Source organism: Ischnura elegans, chromosome 2, assembly GCF_921293095.1.
Source record: "Ischnura elegans chromosome 2, ioIscEleg1.1, whole genome shotgun sequence".
Lineage (NCBI taxonomy): Eukaryota > Metazoa > Arthropoda > Insecta > Odonata > Coenagrionidae > Ischnura > Ischnura elegans.
This window is the reverse complement of record NC_060247.1, coordinates 141,472,501-141,493,295: the sequence shown is the minus strand read 5'-3', so window position 1 is coordinate 141,493,295 and position 20,795 is coordinate 141,472,501. Positions and strand designations below refer to the sequence as shown.

Genomic DNA, 20,795 nt, shown 5'->3' with positions numbered 1-20,795 from the left:
CAAGACATCATCCCATTGCATCAAGACATATAACCCATGTTGGTTCAGTATCAAGCTAACACAGAATCACCATGGCTAACCTGATACATATCACACCAATATCTAACCGACCTAAGCATGACAGCATACCAACTGAACTTCGGCAAAAATTAGCCACACTTTCAATTTCCCGTGGGTATATCCCATCAGCAAAAATTTTTGGAGCAATCAATGAGAAAATCTGTTCTGAAATGCTAAAGTAGATTGTACTCCACCTGGAAGCAAGAGATAGAGACTTTGTTCCTCTCAGCCCTCTTGCTGCAAGCATGGGGACAAAGGGATTAAGATGCACACCACCTCAGAACATTCATGTTTTACATATGCACACTTTATACCATTTGTGATCCCACCCCAGTGCTCAAAATTAAGCATTTGCCCCTCCCCTCCCTCACTTGCTTCTGCAAGAGTTTTTCATTTTCAAACATGTGCTTTGCATTTATAAAGAAAATCAAATACTTCAAACAATTTTTAAAGAGTTTATTAAGCAATGTCACCAGATCACTATGCAAAAGTGCACTATATATTAAAGTTCTATAGAAGTAGAAAAACTTACTTAGAGCATAAAACCAACCAAAGCTTGACACATAAACTATGTATTTAAACATACATATAAACTTGACTATTTCTTCCCTTAAATAGTTTTACCTTCTTGTCCTATGAATAAGCAGTGCTGTGACCTTCCCCCCTCGGATGCATACTTCAGCAAAAGTAAGAAAACTTGTTACCTCTCTCCATCAGTGGCAGTCGTTAGTTACCTTTCCCTGACACTGTGGCCTGAAATATTCAGCATTCTTTAGGGAAAGTACCTAATTTCAACAGGCAAGGTGATCACGAAGCTGGAAGACAGACAACTGGGGTGGGTGGTCACAATTAGGCATTTAACCGCATCCAGACATAGGTAAGTAACAGATACAGGTTGGGGTAATTAAGAAGTCGCATTCCTCCTGATCATCTGATAGTTCATGATCTATAATCCCTTAAAACTTATGCTATGAACTTGAAGTATTCAGTTTACATCATTTATCTAAGCCAACATTTTCCTGTTTCTTCAACATTAAAAATTCAAATTAGATTTTGCAAAAAATCTAATTTGAGACATAGGCAAATGCTAACAAGAATCTAGTCTAAATATGTACCCTGAAAAATTTAAAGATAAATCATTATTTTTCAGTGAGTAATCCATCAAATAAAAACACGGAGATGAGGGTAAGATATTCATCCTCTTGACAGAGGCTGCCTTGTATGTACTTCAAACTGATGCATAGTAGAAATATAGTTTGTGGAAACTGGTTTGGGGAAATATAATGTTGTTGGATATTGAGCGGGATACTGGGCCTCTGACATAGGTTATAGATATAGATGTACACAATGAAAGGGTAGTTATGGTAAAGTTAAAGACCAAAGCAGCTGATACTGTAGTGGCACTGGTCTACATGCCTATGACAGACTAACTACGAGGATGAAGAAGTAGAAGATGTCTACGAAGATATCACTGATGTAATCAAACACGTGAAGAATACCTTATCATTTCCGGTGGTTGGGATACCGTTGTCAGTAAAGGTCAGGATGGAAGAATAACCAGAAAATATGGATTAGGAAACTGAAATGAAAGAGGAGAAAGACTTCTGGTATTCCGCACATAACACAAATTAGTACATAGTTGCCTACACACCATTTAAGAATCACATGTGAAGAAGATATACAAGGGAAATGCCAGGAGACAAAAGAAGATTTCAACTGCACTGTATTTAATGAAGCAGAGGTTTAAGTACCAATCAAAGACTGAAAAAGCTTCCCCGGGCAGATAGCAACAGTGATCATAATATAGTGATGATAAAATGGCATCTGAAATACAAGAAATCAGTGAAGAACTAATGGAAACTAGAGAAACTAAACAAGACAACAAATCAGCAAGCATTTCAGGAGATAGTAAAGAGCAAGATAGGATTTGATCAGACTGATAAATTAGTGGAGAATAGCTGGAAAAATGTCTTAAGTGGGCTTCAGGAGGCTGCTAGAGAAGTTTTGAGAGGAGGAAATTTTTCAAGAAAAAAACCATGGATCATGAAGAAGTCTTAGATTTCATTCAAGAATTGAGAAAGAATGAGAATGTGAAAACTGAGGAAGGGCAGGAATTTAACAAGTGAATAAGGATAATAATGACGAGATTTGCAAAGTGAGGAAAGCTTGAGAAGAGAGGATGATGAACCTACGCGAGGATTGCAAAAAACCTCATGCAAGGGAAAGTGGAAGCGGCCTATAGAATGGTGAGGGAACATTTCAAGGCACTGAGTACAAGATGTAAGTTGACAAGTAATACCACAAAGGACAAGTATAGAAATATTTTGACTGAAAACTAAGACTTAGCCAAAAGATGGAAAGAATACTTGGAGATACTCCATTCAAAAATTATCAAAGAGAAAATTATCAAGAAGAAAAGGATGACATGGGAGCCAGCACCTTAAGATCAGATTTGACGGTACAATAAGAGACCTGCAAAAGAACAACGCCCTAGAAAAAGATGATATTCCAGCAGAGCTTGTGAAAAGTGCAGAAGAGAAGGTTTTAAGTCAACCTTTAAAAAAACTATCTGCGATATGTACTCAACAGGAGATTTACCTAGAAACTTTGAGAAGAACATTATCATTCCTGCACCCAAAAAGGAGAGAGCCGATAAGTGCAAAGATTTTAGGTAGCCATTTTAAGCCCAATTACACACACGTCAAAGATTCAGATAAAAATCACCAACCGGAGAATATAAAGAAGAACAGAAGAATTCCTGGATGAAGACCAATTCGGATTCAAGAAAAGAAAGGGCAAAAAAAGAAGCAATTTTGGTTATTATGCAGTGATGTGAGGAATAAGTTTTCTAACCTTGGAAGCAGAATTATCAATGATGGACAAAGCCAGAAAGAAATATATATGTAGTTGAATAGCACAGGCAAAGAGGGCTTTCTACAATAAGAAGAATCTTCTTACAGCTTAGAATACATGCACTGAAGTAAGGAAACAATCAGCTGCTACATATGGTGTGTGTTTCTCTATGGAAGCGAGGCTTAACACTTTGCATGCCATGGATGTAATATTACGTCCTGCTAATCCTTCTGAGGATTGCCATGGACGTTATATTACGTCTTTCCATTTAATTGGTTTTGTATGCGTGAAGCCGTAATATTTCGCCCGTGGTACTTTTCCAGTTTACTGCTTAGGGGTTCTGTTTTTTCAAAAATCAGCTGCTCGATGGAAAAAGAGTTCACTTTATGTCTTGAGGACGAAAAGTCCTCCGTAGCTACCGGCATCCTCATCTTAGGCTACTTAGTGTGAAAATTCTTTGGGCCAATGGACTGTTCGTTGAGGGTGCATTGACCCTTTTTATCATCCAGGATTTTTAATGCTTTGCTTGGAACAATGCTTTTTTATGATTTCCATGCTTTAAATAGTTCAAATTGAGCATATTAAAAAAATTATTATGCATGTTATGGCGGTACATCATATGTTGCAACTTTTTTATTTTTCAAAAACAGTAGATTTTCATATTTAAAAATTAGCAATAAATATTATTCAGCTCATTCATAAAGAAGAGCAAAGTCCATTTTTATTGAACTACACATCGATATAAATATATTTTTGATGCTAATGCTTTAAAAAATTTATGAATATAGTAAAATGGCTGGATTTTTCAGTAGGGCTTTAAATTTAGCAGCCGGCACTCAAAGTGTTAAACGTAGAGAAGTCAAGACTGGAAGCATTTGAAATGTAGAATTAACAAAGAATGATGAAGATAAAACGCATCCACCCAGTGAGTAATGAGGAAGTGCTATGAAGAGTGGGAGAAAAGAGAAGTCGTCTAGAGGAGAAGGGGGGACAACTCGAGTGGCCACATTATGTGGCGTGATGGCCTGATAGAGACGATCGTAGAAGGGGAAGGAACACCTCCAAATGCGTTACATAGAACAGGTTTTAAAAGCAGTGTAAGAGAAGAAATGCATCACTACGAAAATGCTAGCAGATGGGGGAGAGGAATGGAGAGCTGTTTCAAAGCAATCTTATGATTGTTGACTAATGATGATGATGATGATATAGGTTATGGAAATTTCATAACCCATTTGTATTGTGTAAATATTATTCAAATTCTCAAATGCTCCACAAAATAGGTAAGACCATTATTAGAATTTTTTGTATCTCTAAATCCAAAACTGGCATGTCACGGAATCGTACAGTTTCATGAAAATTACAGACTGCACATTACGATAACATTGAACCTATCATGGGGAACAAACATAAGAAATATTTGTGGCAGAGCCCTGAAGAAGCTAGGATTACACAGTCAAGTGTGTTGACTGAATCTGTGAAGAACTCAATATACAGAGAAAAAATATAAAGGAGAAAGCTGTACAATTCATCAAAAACTGCTATGGGCGTAATGAAAGCATTACGCAGATGCTAAATGAATTAGGCTGGGAGCCACTAGATACTCAGAGGCTGCAAGCTAGGCATAGATTGCTTGAAAAATTGAGAAAATATATCTTTCAGAGCGATACAGAAAATATCACATAAGAACACCACGATACAGGGTCCGTCAGTGAAAGTGGACGAGTGTGGGTGGCCTAAAGATGAGGCCTTGGAGTTGGGAACTAGTGGGGGGGAAGGCTACTGATGCGTCATCAATTATTGCCCATTCCGCCATTTCAGTTGCCATGGATTGCTGGACAGTTGAACATTTGGATGAAAATCATTTTATCAAAATGGTGGAAGCTTTGTGTAAACGCAAAGAGCTTCTTGTCATTTTAACATTCCGTGTAACCGGTCTATTCTGAAGATTTTCCAAACCAATCCACCCAGAACCATCCAAGCTCTCAAACAAAGACTTGTTGATGAGATAGTGGCAAATACCTGTCCACATGCTATGAAAGGTCATGCAAAATTCCCCGGCCAGGGTGCAAGAATGCCTCAACTGCAATTTTGGACATTTAACGGACGTAGTGTTCAAAGAATAATTTTTCTCATTTTTATTAAAAAATATTTAAAGAAGTTTATTTTCAGCAACCAAACACTTTTTTAATCATCCTGTTTCATTGGCGGACTCAGTATTTCCAGATAAATGAAGAGGGATTTTTTTGAACTTATTTTGCTAAAATTATGGGAATTCGTTTTTCCCCTTAACAATAAATGCCAAGCATAATTTCTTCAGAGCAATTCCTTTCATATTTGCTAACTTCTCGTGTCCTGATACCATCCATCACATGCCTATTGAGGCAGCTTGCAGAGTAGTACATAAGAAGTTAGATCTTTTAATAAGTTGCTTAAATAATTGATGCAGGCCTCAAGTACCATTCTCACTATCAGTTGGATTTTCTTAATGTAAATGCTACAGTAAAATCTCCACACAACGAATTTGTTGGGACCAGAAAATGATGACTGCTGTAAGTGGTTTTGCTTAATGAAGGTGACATGCAGGTTGTGCCTCAACATCCAAACGCTACGAATGCTCTACAAAGTACCTTTCTTATGGAGATGATAAACAATTGTTATCACTATCAAACACAGCAGCTATCACAGCGGGATTTTCAATGTATTTCAAACTGAAATGATAGCTTTTCTTGTCTCATACATAATAAATAGTCACAGAAAATCAATTCGTGTATAAGGTAAAATATGTAGAAACACAAAAAATTGATGCTCATTGAAATTTTTTATTGAGCATACTTAAATTTCAACTTAGGCATTATATAAATTGTCACTCAAACACAAATAAGTGCATCAAAGTAGGACAAAGGAAAAAATACAGAGAAATGAACTGCCAATTCTGCAATTTCATTAGATCACCTACATTAATCATCAAGTTTAATCATAGTGGGAGCTGGCTGCTTCAGAAACATCACTTATGGAAACCCATTAAAATGTCACCTGGCATAGATACAGAGATCCTTAAAATCCTTGTTAATGCACTAGGAGTCACACAGGCATTATCAGTCCAAATCAAGAAGATTCACACTTTACATTTGATTTTTAATCACATTTTCTCTGAGTCCATACACACATCTCTTTCGCTTGATAGGAGATAATCCCATAACCCCAAGCAGTAAAAACTAAAAATCATAAAATCACTTTCCACTACTACTACTACATCTTTTCCAACTTATATCATAACTTTATTTGTACACACTCACAGAAAAAGTGTTACAACATGGACTTCAAAATTTTTTTAACTATGCAACCAGAAAACTTCTGTTACTCAACCAAACATTGGCAACAAAGGAGGGTATTATTCACAGCCAATCACAAAATTGTAACCACAACTTTGGATTTTAGTTTCATCAATGTCATAAAATTGATTAAATAGGTACATTGCAGCTACACAATTTACAGACTCGTCTACCTCACAGAAAACCTTTAGAAACTGTACCCTCCTAGAATTGGTCAAAGTCTGGAATACTTTGCATAGTAATACTGCAATGAAATCACCATTACCATTATATTATCCATGAAAAATGCTGTGACAGGATAGGATCATGAACTTAAAACATAAATATACCCAATTCCAGGCAATTCATAATTTATGATTTATGCTTCTTTCCACTATGGCCATCGGCACTGGCAAAAGGTTACTTGGTATTTTACAGCAAAAAATCACACCCTGGTGAAAAACAAGGTTTTCAAACTTCTGATTTATAAGTATGAATGCAAATTCTCCAACCAATTGAAATATTATCTTTGAACACTAGTGTAATTTTGAAATGTACAAAGTCAATGTAATTTCAATCATACCAAGATGAACATACTGACATCGCCAACACTGAACAGATGTATTTTCAGACAAAAAAATTGACCAACAAACCAGACAGTTAACATTGCTAGTAACCATCAAATAATTTATAATCTGTGATACAAGAATGCTCAGAAAACATTAATAATTAGTGGTTTTTTCCATAAGAGTATTTTCAGATGGACGACAAAAATCTTGGCTATACCATTAGTAACTTTTCATGCGGCGAAAATCTCAAACGTGCTCAACTTTTTATCATGAGTAAAAAAATGGACTGCACAATAACCGGGCAAGTCTGATCTCTTCAATTTCCAACTATCAAAAAAAATTTACCACAATCTCTCAATAAAAGAAATGTCAACCCCAATTATAGTCTCTTATCATTTTTCAAGAATATGAAAATTGGTTGATGATCAGAAAAAAAAACTGTTAGCAATCACTGCCACCATTTCTATTTCATTAGTATGAATAACTGTTACAAAAATACCATACCAGTGAGATTATACTTGAAATGCCATCAGTTATATTAAACCAAGGAATCACCCATCCTTTTTCTTTCCATCTCAAAATAGCTCAGAAGCAAATGCCTTAACACACAAGTAACAAGTATACATATTTTCATAAGTTTGAACAAGGAGACAGTCAACCCTTGCAGCCAGTCATTTGACTAGAAAATAGCTAATCACCTCCACTCAATAATAGCAACAAAGAACATAGGTACAAGTAATAGCATACCAACTACAAATGCTAATAATTTCTTACAGCATCACAAAGCATAAGGAGATGGTATACGAAAAATTTGGCTTACTTTCACTTGAATAAACACATGCATACATATTTAAAATTAACTGAGTCTCATCACACCATAGAGATTATTCTCAAAACAGCTGACCTTGTTTAAAGAGTGCCTTGCCAAAAAATGTCATCTTGTGAAGAAAAGGCAGATAAATCTAGCGCCTTAAAATGCACAATTCTACACCGGCAAGCTTCAATGGATACTTCATATTCATTCTTACCAAATAATATGGTGATAAGTTTTGAACAGATTCCTAACCAGTTAAACATGGGTAAATACAAGTTTCTAGGTAAAATCAAACTTTAAAAGCATTTTATAAACCAACCAAAGACAAAAAAGGAGAAGTTTATTACTAATGCTTCGGTAAAGGATTGCAGCAAGGAGCCAACTTGGGAGAATCAGCCAAAACAAATAATTCATCAGGAACAAGAGCTATACGTTATTTTTGGCCTCTAGGGTCCAGATAGGCAAAGGATAAACAGAGTTGCAATGAGAAATATTCTCGCTTATGGATAAGGCAACAAGTCCGTGGTTGCATGCCACATAAATGTATTTTAGAAGCACCAAATACGACTGATAATATACACTGTAAATTAAGAAGCCTCAACATTATCGATGCCAAATAAAAAAATACACTATTACCTTATTCACCTGAGACAATACCAAAATTCAAAATATAACTAACTTAGCATAAAGCCCATGCATTCATTTTAAGTTATGACTACCAAAGATATTCCAGGTTTCACTTATAGGAAGTAAACTAAAGTATTTTATCTATTAAAACATACATTTTGCTGTCTACAAAAAGTTTCACAGGATAGCAAAAATGTATGAATAAATTAATACAAGCCAAATTCAACACAATAAATAAAAATAAAACATTTAAAATATTTACAAGTATCCAGTTCTTTCCATTAGAAGGAAGAATATAAGTCTAAGTTGAGTCAGTAAATAATTACACTCACATATGATGATCAATTTTTCAACAGGATTATCTATTTCATACCATCAATGTAACTCAATGAAATACCTCCAATAACTTCTGATAAATAGGCAAAACCATCCTGGGCATTTCACAATACGGAAACCCTGTTAATTATATAAACATTCATAAGACCAAACTAAGAAATATAATCTTCAAACAGTAATTTTCATTACGTATCATTCAATCATGTCAATGAAAGAAATTATCACAATAACAATGAAATTAATGACAACATGAATGGAATGTACTCCAATGAAATGTAGTGACACAGCACCAAATTAAGCATACATTCATTTTTTTAATTTCTTTGAAAAATTTGACTACAAATGCCTTAATTAGGCACACTTGAGTATGTACTGGGTTCCTTGGCTAGCACCGAAATACAATTGAATTTTATTATTAACGCTACCACCCTGGAGACTTACTCAAAATTGCATTCCACAGCTTCACTCGCTAAAAAAAAACAAAATTTCCGTTGTGCTGCTTCACTGAGAAAGAGACTGAGCCTACCACATGCCACACTGGTTGGAATGTCAATTCCAAATGTGCAACCTTTAGACGGGTGCACATAAATACCATTCTTCCACATGAAAATGATTTGTCCACACTAAAAGGTATTAAAACTGCTATAATGCGCAGGACTCAAGGCAGGACAAGATAACGAAAATAATTACATTCACAGTAATTCCATAAACATGAATTACTCTCTTGAGGTTCTTCACGCTGTAAATTTGCCAATGCCTGGAGGCAAGAGCTCTTGAATGGGTGAGGAATGGCCATCTATGAGGAATGGCCGAGTGAAAAAACTACATGAAGATGAGAACGCAAACACACTCACACAAACACTCAGAAGCTAACAAGGACTCGTTAATTTAATCCCACCTAAGTTCCTGAAATAAACGTAACATTCAAGGCTTTGGATTGTAGTTTCAATAAGGACTTTTTTTACATCACTAATACACGCTCAAAACTACCAGAAATGGGAGAAGACGTAGGAGAGGAGGTGAAAGTGGAAGTAAGAAGACGTGATGAAGAAGAGGTGGAGGATGAGGAAGCGAAGGCAGTCCTGCGAAACAGTTTGGGGAGGGATTGGCTCAGCGCAGAAGTCTTTAGTGGGGAAAACACCTGTTTTGTAGTAGATCTCCAGCATCTGCTCCTTCTCCACAAATCGGTCGTACAGCCATTTCGTCAGGGCTTCGTCATCCTGCGGGACCTGAAAGGAAAGGAAATTCAATGGTAATATCTAAGAGAATTACAAATATGTACTTCCATAGAGGAATCCCAAGTCACTTAAATGTGTTGTCCCTGCAAAATTTATATCTATCAAATTCATAACTTTTAAGTGCTATCCCTGCCTAATGAAAATGCTAGATTGCAAATAATGGATCACTTTGAACCAGGGTTGATTGATTCAAATCACGATTTAAATCACTTGATTTTTATTTTTTTTAAATCAGGTGATTTAAATCATAATGTGATCTATATGTTTGATTTTTAAAGAATCAAGAAAAGGAAGCTGTAAGTGTATAATTTTGATTTTTATTTCTTAATTAATACAATGAATCGGCAGTTATCAGCACAATGGTGGCTCTTTAATAGAAATGATACTGTAGGAATGTATGTAACATGAAAATTTAAAAAAATGGCTTTGGTTAGAATACTAGTGTATCCGTTGAAAAAAATTTGTTTTCTGATTTAACTTCTAAGCGTACGCACCATATAAAGTTGCAATTACAGAATTTTTCTAAACTTCATATGCTTTAGAATCGCATAATATAGCACATTTGATACTTCCAATGGCAATTTTATATTATGCTGGTGTAATTTTTAATTTGATACCATTGGCATTTCCATAGTTCTCTCCCCTGATTGACTAAATGTTGTATTAAGTTTAGAGTATGTTGCCTCTTATTGTTTCTGCAAGCGATCATTCTCCAAGATGCTGCCCAAATAGTTAGTATCGCAAATAACTGAATTTTTGATGAATGGAGAATCATAAAAATCTCATTTAAATCAATAAAATCCGATTTAAATCAAAAAAATCAACAAAAATGATTTTTTTTTTTAATCATTATTTTTATCAACCCTGCTTTGAACTCATTGCCACTCCGCATACTTTTTGAAAACCAATAAAATGAGCCAAGATTCGCAATATAAATCACACTTCTACGCATCGAATCCGATACATAAAACTCTTGAGAGATAACCAGACAAACAATCATTTAAAAAATAGAATAATTCCATTGAACTGACTGAGAAGTCAAAAAAACAAATCCAATCACTATTTATTGCTTCATCACAATTTACTGCTTCTAAGTATGCATACTTTCCCTTGTCTATACTTAAAAAATGAGAGCCCCACAGAGGGACAGAATGACAAAGAGCAAAGAAAAGAGAAATGGCACACAACATCATCAGGCCATGTGATTGATATTCATGAAAATTTAATTATCTTTTTGGTATAATTATGTATGCATTTCAACTCATACATGATATAAATATAATTAAATACACAGTTATGAAAAGCATGTTTATTTAAATTAAAAAATACAGCAAAAAAAGGCTAAACTCAGCACGGAACGTTGGTTGTGATAATATGAACCTGCAAGGCTTCAAGGGTTTAAGAATATGATAATTTAAGAATATGTATTTGCTTTTACAAACTACGAGCAACTGGGCTGCAATTATGACTCACATGACTTAAGATTAAACAGAAAAACAATTACGCTACGGAAGAAAACAAAAAAAAGATGGAATTGGGGACAAGATAATGCAATAGCCAAAACAGAGAAACACTTGTTCACATACCTCCTTGCATGGATACAGCCTGTAGAAGAGAAACGTCTTGCATGGTTCTCGTTGACCAGTGACAATCGTAGGTAAATCCAAAGGCTGGCCATTAGGATAAGCTATAGTAATATCCAGAACCCATTTTAATTCGTAAGGCCTACTGAGATCTGAAAGCAAGAAGCATATGTCTTTTAAAATAATTCACTCCGCTGACTAATTCCCAGATATCTGTCATCTTCAGATATCTTGTAACATCTTCCTTCAGCATTGATGCCTTCAAAGATCTATTACTGATCATTGGCAAATACAGTGAAACCTCCAAACAACAATGTTAGAGCGTAGATTTCCGCGGCTTCCGATTGTTTGATCTCTGCATTTCTCCAGGGTTTTCTTCCGCGTCAGATTGTTGGTTGACAACAGTTTCGCTGGCTATCCTGCCAGCGTCTTCAGGTCGAAGGTGTCGGCTGTTGGTTTCTGCCTCGCTTATATACTGTAGGCTGGATGGGAGCTGCACTGTGATTGGCTGTCTGACTGGGTGCTTCTCTCTGGTTGGCTCTCTCTTTGATCACTCTTTTCCAGGCGCTGTGAAGGAAGTATCCATCTTCTCTATTGAAATTCAAAGGTGTTTTTTTGAATTTCTATTGCTTCCCTGATTTGTCTAGGGAAGTATCGGCACTCCTTAACTAAAAGTTTCTTCTCCTCAAATTTAATGTCATGGCCGGGTTCCGACCATGCATGTTCGGCGATGGCAGAGAGTTGAAACTGCTTGTTCTTGGTCGCCCTCTGATGTTCTTTAATCCTCACATGCATGGAGCGGCAAGTTTCCCCTATGTAGGATTTTCCGCAGGAGCAGAGTACCTTGTATACCCCCTCATGCAGTTCTTGAGGAATGATATCCTTGGGCCCGGGGAGGAAGTCTCTTATCTTGGTCACACAGTTATATCTGGTGACCACGTCGTGCTTTTTTAATATTCTGGAGATCCTCTCTGACGTTCCAGCAATGAAAGGGATGGTGACGTATAGCTTCCTTGACGATTCTTCTTCTCCAACGTCATCACTCTGGTTTTCAATGGTGGCCTTGCGTCGCTTTTCCTCCTCCTTCGTGGTCCTTTTAAGGACCAATTCTCTCCTATAGCCATTTCTCTGCAGTGCCGTAGTGAGGTGCTTTATCTCCGTGGAGAGGGAGATATCATCGGAGATATTATACGCTCTGTTAATTAATGTAGCCACTAGTGAGGCCTTCTGACAGGGATGATGGTGAGATGCTGCATTTAGGTATTGGTCGGTGTGCGTAAGCTTTCTGTAGACAGCATGGCCGAGTCTCCCGTTGTCTTTTTTGGTCACGAGGACATCCAGAAAATTTAATGACTGCTCCTTCTCCATATCCATAGTAAATTGGATTCCATGATGTTGTGAGTTCAGGTGCTGAAGGAACCCTTGTAATTCCTATACACCATGCGGCCAGATGATGAACGTGTCGTCCACATATCTCAACCACAACTTCGGCTTCTTTTCGCAGGATTCGAGTGCCTACTTTTGTGGATATTTGGACGACACGTTCGTCATCTGGCCGCATGGTTAGGGTGTCCCAAAAAAACCGAAAGTTTGAAAGTTGAGGGGGCATTTCCATTTTCCTATGCGAATGCATGAAAAAACATCCCATAAAAATTTTCAGCTCAATCGGACAATATTTGACCCTGCCGAAACGCATTCAAAGTTTGAATTTTTGAGTTTTCCAAATTTCATGCAATGTTGCCTAGCTCTAAGGGTCTTGGGGGATTTAAAATTAGAAACCTCTGAAAGAAAATGCTCTCATATTATTATACTGTCACAATGCGGATACAAAAGCACTGAGAAAACAAGATATATGAAAAACTAGAGTTTTTTGCCACTTTTTTCATACATTTTCCTATGCCGCTTAACAACTAGTAACGGATGTTGCCTCTGAGCCTCATCATTTTTCAATTTTTTCTTGACTAGAAAATATTTTATTAATTGAACTCCTCTCTCTGCAGTATCATTAACAACCTTAAGGTGTTGAACTATAGATAGGCCCTTCTGATAGTCTACGTCACTTTTCCATGTGCACGGATCTCGCAACAAAAATTTCGGCGAAATACCAATAATTTTGAAAAACTTCACAGAATTTTTCGAAGCGAAGTCAGCGAGAGTCAGCTGACTAATAGGTCGATTAGGCGGAAGAGTAGCCCGAGGTGCGTCATCATCAGACCCCTCATTGTCTCTGATTGCTTCCGCAATGTCTCTTTTCTCGTCGTCAGAAACCATTTCATCGAAGAGGGCCATACAATTCAAGTTTTCGAAAGTTTTAACCATAGATGGTTACTAAACTTGGCCAAAGGTGCTGCGTAGTGAGGGTCTTTCTTCCGACCAAGGACTTTAAGTAGCTCAAGATCCATTCTCGGAGCGCTCACTGCCTCGGAACAGGTGTACCAATGTTTCATAAATGCAATTGCAATGAAGCAACACAATTTGAATAAATTGTCACTGTCATGTGTCGACAAACGCAATTGCTTGCCAAAAATCCACGTTTTAAAAGCGTAGAGCTCCTTATTCATCCACCGTGATTTGTCAGTTGGGCCTGGGGGGGCGAACCACATACTTCTCTTTCTTGGGAACCACACCACCCAACCACACTATACACAACTCCAAAAGTTCTTTGTAGTCGTCTCGAGGATGGTGGTTCTAAAATAATATGGGGCATAATTTTAAATACTAATCCTGAGGATGGACTTTAAATCACCCTGAACATCCTGACATTTACCATTTACGAACCTGCAGCTGAAGAATACAAAATTTGATAAAGTCATCTACATTTGAAATATCCTTCAAACAGCCTCTTGTCGTCTTCATTGCTTGGAAGTAATTTCCCATCCCTGTGCAATGCTAAAGGAACTTGAGGGTGAAAGTCTTGCTTGATAAGCCTTACTGTCTCGGTCCTTTTATTCACTCTCATTCTATGTAGATGAGATTTGGAAGATACTAAATGGATTTCATCCCCTTTAAAACCCAATGCAGATGCTGTCGCATTGGCGACAGCCTGGACTATCATAGACCCAGCGGTCCGATCAAGGGAAGCAGTCACAAGGCTGTCGGACATTATACTTACTCTACGGCGCTTTCCGGACCTTGACCGCATTTCAAATTCTGTTAAAGTAACAAAATGTTATTTCTCCCTTTCTTCCGCCATATTGGTCACCCTTCCCGCACCCGGAAAAATTACTTTATTCCGAATCCGACGAGCTTGTCGTACTCTCCGCAGACATCTGTCGAACGAGGTCCACTTTCTCATCCAATATTTCCTTTTTTTTCTCATGCCGTTTTTTCCTTAAAAAATCCTCTTCTTGAAGTCTCTTACGGTTTTCTAAACACATACAACACTTTATATCAATACCCACCATATATCCTTTTCAATCAGTTTTCATAGATATGTAAAAAAAACTTGTCCTCCTCCACAGTAATGTTTTAAAAGGGGGTCTTTGCAGCCGACGTCAAACAGACGGTCGAGCGCTTTGCTGAATTCCTTTCTTGCGGACACTGGCTTCTCACTAGTTTTAATTTTGTCTTTCCCAAGGGCACGGTAGTTCTCGTAAGCTGTCAGGAGCTTCTTTGGCTGCTCGAACCTCCTGCGTAGGAATATTAGACTTTCCCCACACAACAAGTAACTCTTTGATTGCAATCCTTGCTGCATCTGCCGCTGACATCGATCCTGGAGAACAGTGCAGGTTGTAAAAGAAAACTTTGAGAACTTCACGCAGCGTTGGGAGTTTACCATTGCCGGGAAAATGTTTGGACTCATCACCCACCAACCAAACACTTGTCGCACTTCGCATAACAGGCGTACCCTTCGACTTCACGCTCATTCTGGCCACCGCCGAAACAGCCTCGACCTCGAAACACACGACAATACCTCACGTTATCAGTTAGTGCACAACACTAAACTCCACGAGTGACTGATAGACTAAGCCGGGATACTTTTAACATAAACAGAGCGATGTTCTGAAAGCGCATAACTCGAATCTCAACGCGACACGGCGGGGCAATATGCACTCGACTGGCGCCTGGCGGCCGCAACGGCGAGCGGGACTTATAAACACACCGAGTTGTGGCTATGAAGCTCATTTTGACTCAAGTGTTGCTGTCAACGACTATAGAGCTAGAGGAGATGGTTTGAACTTAAAATTGGTTGTTTTTTAACACTCGAGCCTCCTGCAGGGTAGGCAACATTGCATGAAATTTGGAAAACTCAAAAATTCAAACTTTGAATGCGTTTCGGCAGGGTCAAATATTGTCCGATTGAGCTGAAAATTTTTATGGGATGTTTTTTCATGCATTCGCATAGGAAAATGGAAATGCCCCCTCAACTTTCAAACTTTCGGTTTTTTTGGGACACCCTACCGCATGGTGTACAGGAATTACAAGGGTTCCTTCAGCACCTGAACTCACAACATCATGGAATCCAATTTACTATGGATAAGGAGAAGGAGCAGTCATTAAATTTTCTGGATGTCCTCGTGACCAAAAAAGACAACGGGAGACTCGGCCATGCTGTCTACAGAAAGCGTACGCACACCGACCGATACCTAAATGCAGCATCTCACCATCATCCCTGTCAGAAGGCCTCACTAGTGGCTACATTAATTAACAGAGCATATAATATCTCCGATGATATCTCCCTCTCCACGGAGATAAAGCACCTCACTACGGCACTGCAGAGAAATGGCTATAGGAGAGAATTGGTCCTTAAAAGGACCACGAAGGAGGAGGAAAAGCGACGCAAGGCCACCATTGAAAACCAGAGTGATGACGTTGGAGAAGAAGAATCGTCAAGGAAGCTATACGTCACCATCCCTTTCATTGCTGGAACGTCAGAGAGGATCTCCAGAATATTAAAAAAGCACGACGTGGTCACCAGATATAACTGTGTGACCAAGATAAGAGACTTCCTCCCCGGGCCCAAGGATATCATTCCTCAAGAACTGCATGAGGGGGTATACAAGGTACTCTGCTCCTGCGGAAAATCCTACATAGGGGAAACTTGCCGCTCCATGCATGTGAGGATTAAAGAACATCAGAGGGCGACCAAGAACAAGCAGTTTCAACTCTCTGCCATCGCCGAACATGCATGGTCGGAACCCGGCCATGACATTAAATTTGAGGAGAAGAAACTTTTAGTTAAGGAGTGCCGATACTTCCCTAGACAAATCAGGGAAGCAATAGAAATTCAAAAAACACCTTTGAATTTCAATAGAGAAGATGGATACTTCCTTCACAGCGCCTGGAAAAGAGTGATCAAAGAGAGAGCCAACCAGAGAGAAGCACCCAGTCAGACAGCCAATCACAGTGCAGCTCCCATCCAGCCTACAGTATATAAGCGAGGCAGAAACCAACAGCCGACACCTTCGACCTGAAGACGCTGGCAGGATAGCCAGCGAAACTGTTGTCAACCAACAATCTGACGCGGAAGAAAACCCTGGAGAAATGCAGAGACTCCAAACAACAAATTTGATGGGTTGAGCAAATGGAAGTGCTGCGCAGGCTGCTATGGTGCTGGATGAGCAAGGTGCTCATGGAGATTGAAGACATGAGTTACAAATATTGCAACCATGATGTCACTGGAGCACAATACATGCAAAATGTACAGAATAATGTAAATAAATGTAAGGGTGACCAAATGTTGGCATTGAAGTAGAGGATGACAGCTCAGATAATTCAAACTATACCATTATCAGATATTTACGATCTAAGGTAGGGAAATAAGATATAAATGTGATTAAATTCACTGGATTTTTGAGCACTAATTAATAACAAAAATGAACTATTTATGAAGATGTCGCACATTACATATTGAATTTGAAGATATTCAAACCGGAGTTGGTTATTGTTTTGTGTGAATAAAAATATTAATCATATATTTTTATTGCTCCTTAAACATATTAAAATATCATAGATACAAAATCAGGTTAGAGCTTTAGGTGACCGCAGAGGCTTAAATAGTTATGCTCCACTAGCTATGCAGAGGAGAGATACCCATATGTAATATGTAATACCAAGCCCCTAGCAAGGCAGGGACTTCCCAGCCACGTCACATTGGTACATTTTAATGGTTTAATCATGGTGCATCAATGTCATAATCTATTCACTTCATGTTTGGGGGTGAGCTTTTGTGAGAGCCCGGAGACTCTCGGAAGACTTAGCTAATGTGGTGGGGGACGTACCGAGAGAGAGAGAGAGAGAGAGGAGGAGTGAACTCAGCGGTGCCAAATGCACATGGCCGCCCTACTTTGTCAATGAAAACGTGCAAGTTATGGGTGACCCAAGTACCATATTTCCCCGAATATAGTCCCCCCCCCTTATTTTGAGGCCTCAGTTTTGGGAAATTTTTTTAAAAATATGCTTGAATATAGTCCCCCCTTTTCTTTTACCATGGGTATTTTTGGAAAAAAGAGGGGACTACCTATATTCAGATAAATATGGTATTTTGGGCCCGGGCACCAAGACAATATACCTACTCATTTGGAAGGTTTTAAGAATAATTCTTTCACAGTAGCCCGTGACATTGTTAGCTACCACACTGAATGAGATACCATTGGTGAAAGACATACTTAATGACATAAAAGGAGAACGAGTGTGGTTTGGCAACACTGCTCCATGAGCAGATTCACGATGATCACTCGGCGGAGGTCTGAGAGCGAGTGACTGAGGCCACGCCTGCTGTTTGCTGATTGGCCAAGGGAAAGTCACGTGTTGAGAAGCTCTCCCTCCCCTCACCCCCACTTGCTTTAGCCACACCAGCTCAATCGCAAAGATAAAGTGAACAGAGCATAATTGCCGAGACTTGATGTTTAGGTACTTCTTCATGAGTGGATTATAATTCAGCCAACAGGAACAACTAAAGCAGCATACAAGCATAATAATAATGTATAAATGCACATACTTTCTTGCTTGTAAGCATGTATTAGAGACACAATGTGATTCTGATGTGCAAGTGATTTCAGTATCTCTCATAGCAGAGAATATATGTACTTACATTATAAATTTCATAATTTAAGCATTATTAACTGATTGAACAAGCTACAAATTGAAAAAATTATTTGTTAAGATTGAACTTTATAAATCAAAGGAAATGTTTACTTTCATCAATTTTGGTCCTTTTTATAATGCTCCTTCAGTTTTATCCAAAATATTTTCCACATTAGAAATAAAATGTCAATGTCACAACCATATTTATTATAATACTCACAATTAAAGCACTGAATATAGAGTGTTGGCAGTTCAAAAGAAATTTTACGATTGCCTTAGCAGCAATCATTTCAACTACCTGCGGAAATCAATATTTCTGGCTTCACCTGAATTGACCTAATATTCAGCAAAGGCCTTGTCATTGATCAGATACAAAAATATCAGGGCCCATCAATCCCTAACTTATGCAGCATTTGACAACCTATGAGAAATCTGAAAACGTACAATTTGACCACCTTCAAACTAGAAAAATTACATAATCATGAGACTATCCAATTCTTTGACCAAGAATTTTGCACAGACAAAAGAAAATAGTTCACAACTGAGAAATTTTATTCAAGGGTAGTTTGTTATTTCTTTGTTTAATTCATTAGAGTCAAACCACTTCATAACAAACCTCTGTGTAATGAAACTACCCTTTACTGCAAACCGAAATTATATCTTCCATTTTCCTACCTTTTAACACTTGCATTTTCACTCTCTAAACAGAAAACCCCTTCATAACTCAATACAAACTATATTTATGGCACTTACTAGATTTTTCACAAATTTCACCATGTGCCTTTGAGGTCCATGGTGCAAATCACTCAAGTGAGTGGCTATAGAAATAATATCAGTTTCATTGCTGTGATTTGCAATGTTTTGAAGACCCTAGAATGCACATCTCCAAGACAACACATTAGAATTATGACAATTACTGAAAGGGGAATTTTATAAAAATGGCTGGCCATTGAGAATGGTTGACGTAATCAAAAATAATATATCACTTATCATATCTGGGCAGGAAAAATCATCTAATCCCAAAGCAGCAATACACAATAACAGGGTGATTAAAAATAACTCACATACGGGTGTATGCCGCGTGTCGTAAAGGAGATAGCCCCGACGTTTCGCGACCGGCTGCTGGTCACTTTTTCAAGGGAATAATGTTGGGATTGGTTTTTTGCTGCCTTTGGATGCGCACAGAGGGCTCTACTGATACCAAGATATGAAGTGGAACACTTGGCACTTTCCACATAAAATTTTATTAAACTAAAGTCGACATGTTTCGCTGCACTGCAGCATTATCAAGACTAAACCAAGTACAGTGCAACCTCGATATAACGACACCCCATGGTGCACTAATAAACACTCGCTATAGCGAATTGTCGCTTTACCGGAGGTGGAGCAAATAATATCCAATATACCTGTTGCGCACAGATATACAGGAACAGGAGTGGTGCTGCGACAGATAAACATCTATCCGATAAACATAAGCATAAATCCAGACGAAAGGCGATGTTTTTTTGCATCACTAAATTTCCTTACTCAAACAACGACTAAGGCCCCGGGTACGATAAGAGCGGCGGGCGGCAAGCGGCGTGTGCGGCGCCGCTCTGATATCGGTCCTCATTTAGTTGCGTGTAAACCCATTGAGGGTGGGTACGATATGTTTGAGCGGCGAGCGACAGTGAGCGGCTCCGCCCAGTGCCGCTCATGGTTTCAAGTCCAGACCGATTTCTTTTCCACTGCCGCTCAGTAGATTCATCCTTCAGTGTAGTTGAAAATGTAACCAGAGAAACATCAAAGTAGTGAGAATACGGCCAAACAAAGGAAGACTGAAGTTAGAAAAGGTGAGAAACCTGAGCGGTTAGAAAATTGCCGCTCGTATTGTAGCCACCGCTGCCGCTCACGTGCCGCTCAGGTTGCCACTCGCCGCTCATATCGTACCCGAGGCCTAACTATTCAAACAATTTATAAGCGCCGCACTGAATAAAAATCATGCAAAGCATTGTTTCATCAATCATTATGCCAATGCACAACCGACGAAGCCATTTTTCTATGCACTTAATTAGTGCATTTATGTGATCATTCTATTATTTTGGTATTTTCCACTGAAATTAAAAAATTAACTGATAAAACAGCATCGCGGTTATTTAATGCCTCAAATGTTTCCATTGGTGTATGTTTATTGTTTCTGTACGTTTAGCGGCAGTGAAGTGAAATAACGCATTGCATTTGTTTCTACAAGCAAAAACGGTGGAAGATTGTATAACGTTCCTGCCTTGGAAGACTTTTTCTATCAGATAATGTGATATCTTCATCATCTCTACGGTAAAAAGTTTGCTAAGCTTGAAAAATGATGTGATTAAAATTGCCGTTGTTGAAAAAAAGTTTCT

At 38.2% G+C, this 20,795-nt stretch overlaps 1 protein-coding gene across 2 annotated transcripts in view; it reads right to left on the bottom strand.

Moving 5' to 3' along the window:
• Positions 1–5,712: 5,712 nt before the first annotated feature.
• The window catches only part of LOC124154717 (acyl-CoA:lysophosphatidylglycerol acyltransferase 1-like), a 32,800-nt gene continuing 17,717 nt past the window's right edge, over positions 5,713–20,795 (bottom strand). For both annotated transcript variants that reach the window (XM_046528603.1, XM_046528602.1), the window contains 2 exons: positions 11,395–11,543; positions 5,713–9,799 (listed from right to left, as the gene is read on the bottom strand). In XM_046528603.1, the coding sequence (XP_046384559.1) occupies positions 9,557–9,799; positions 11,395–11,543 (392 nt within the window). In that variant the 3' untranslated portion in view covers positions 5,713–9,556. The remainder of the gene's footprint in view (positions 9,800–11,394; positions 11,544–20,795) is intronic.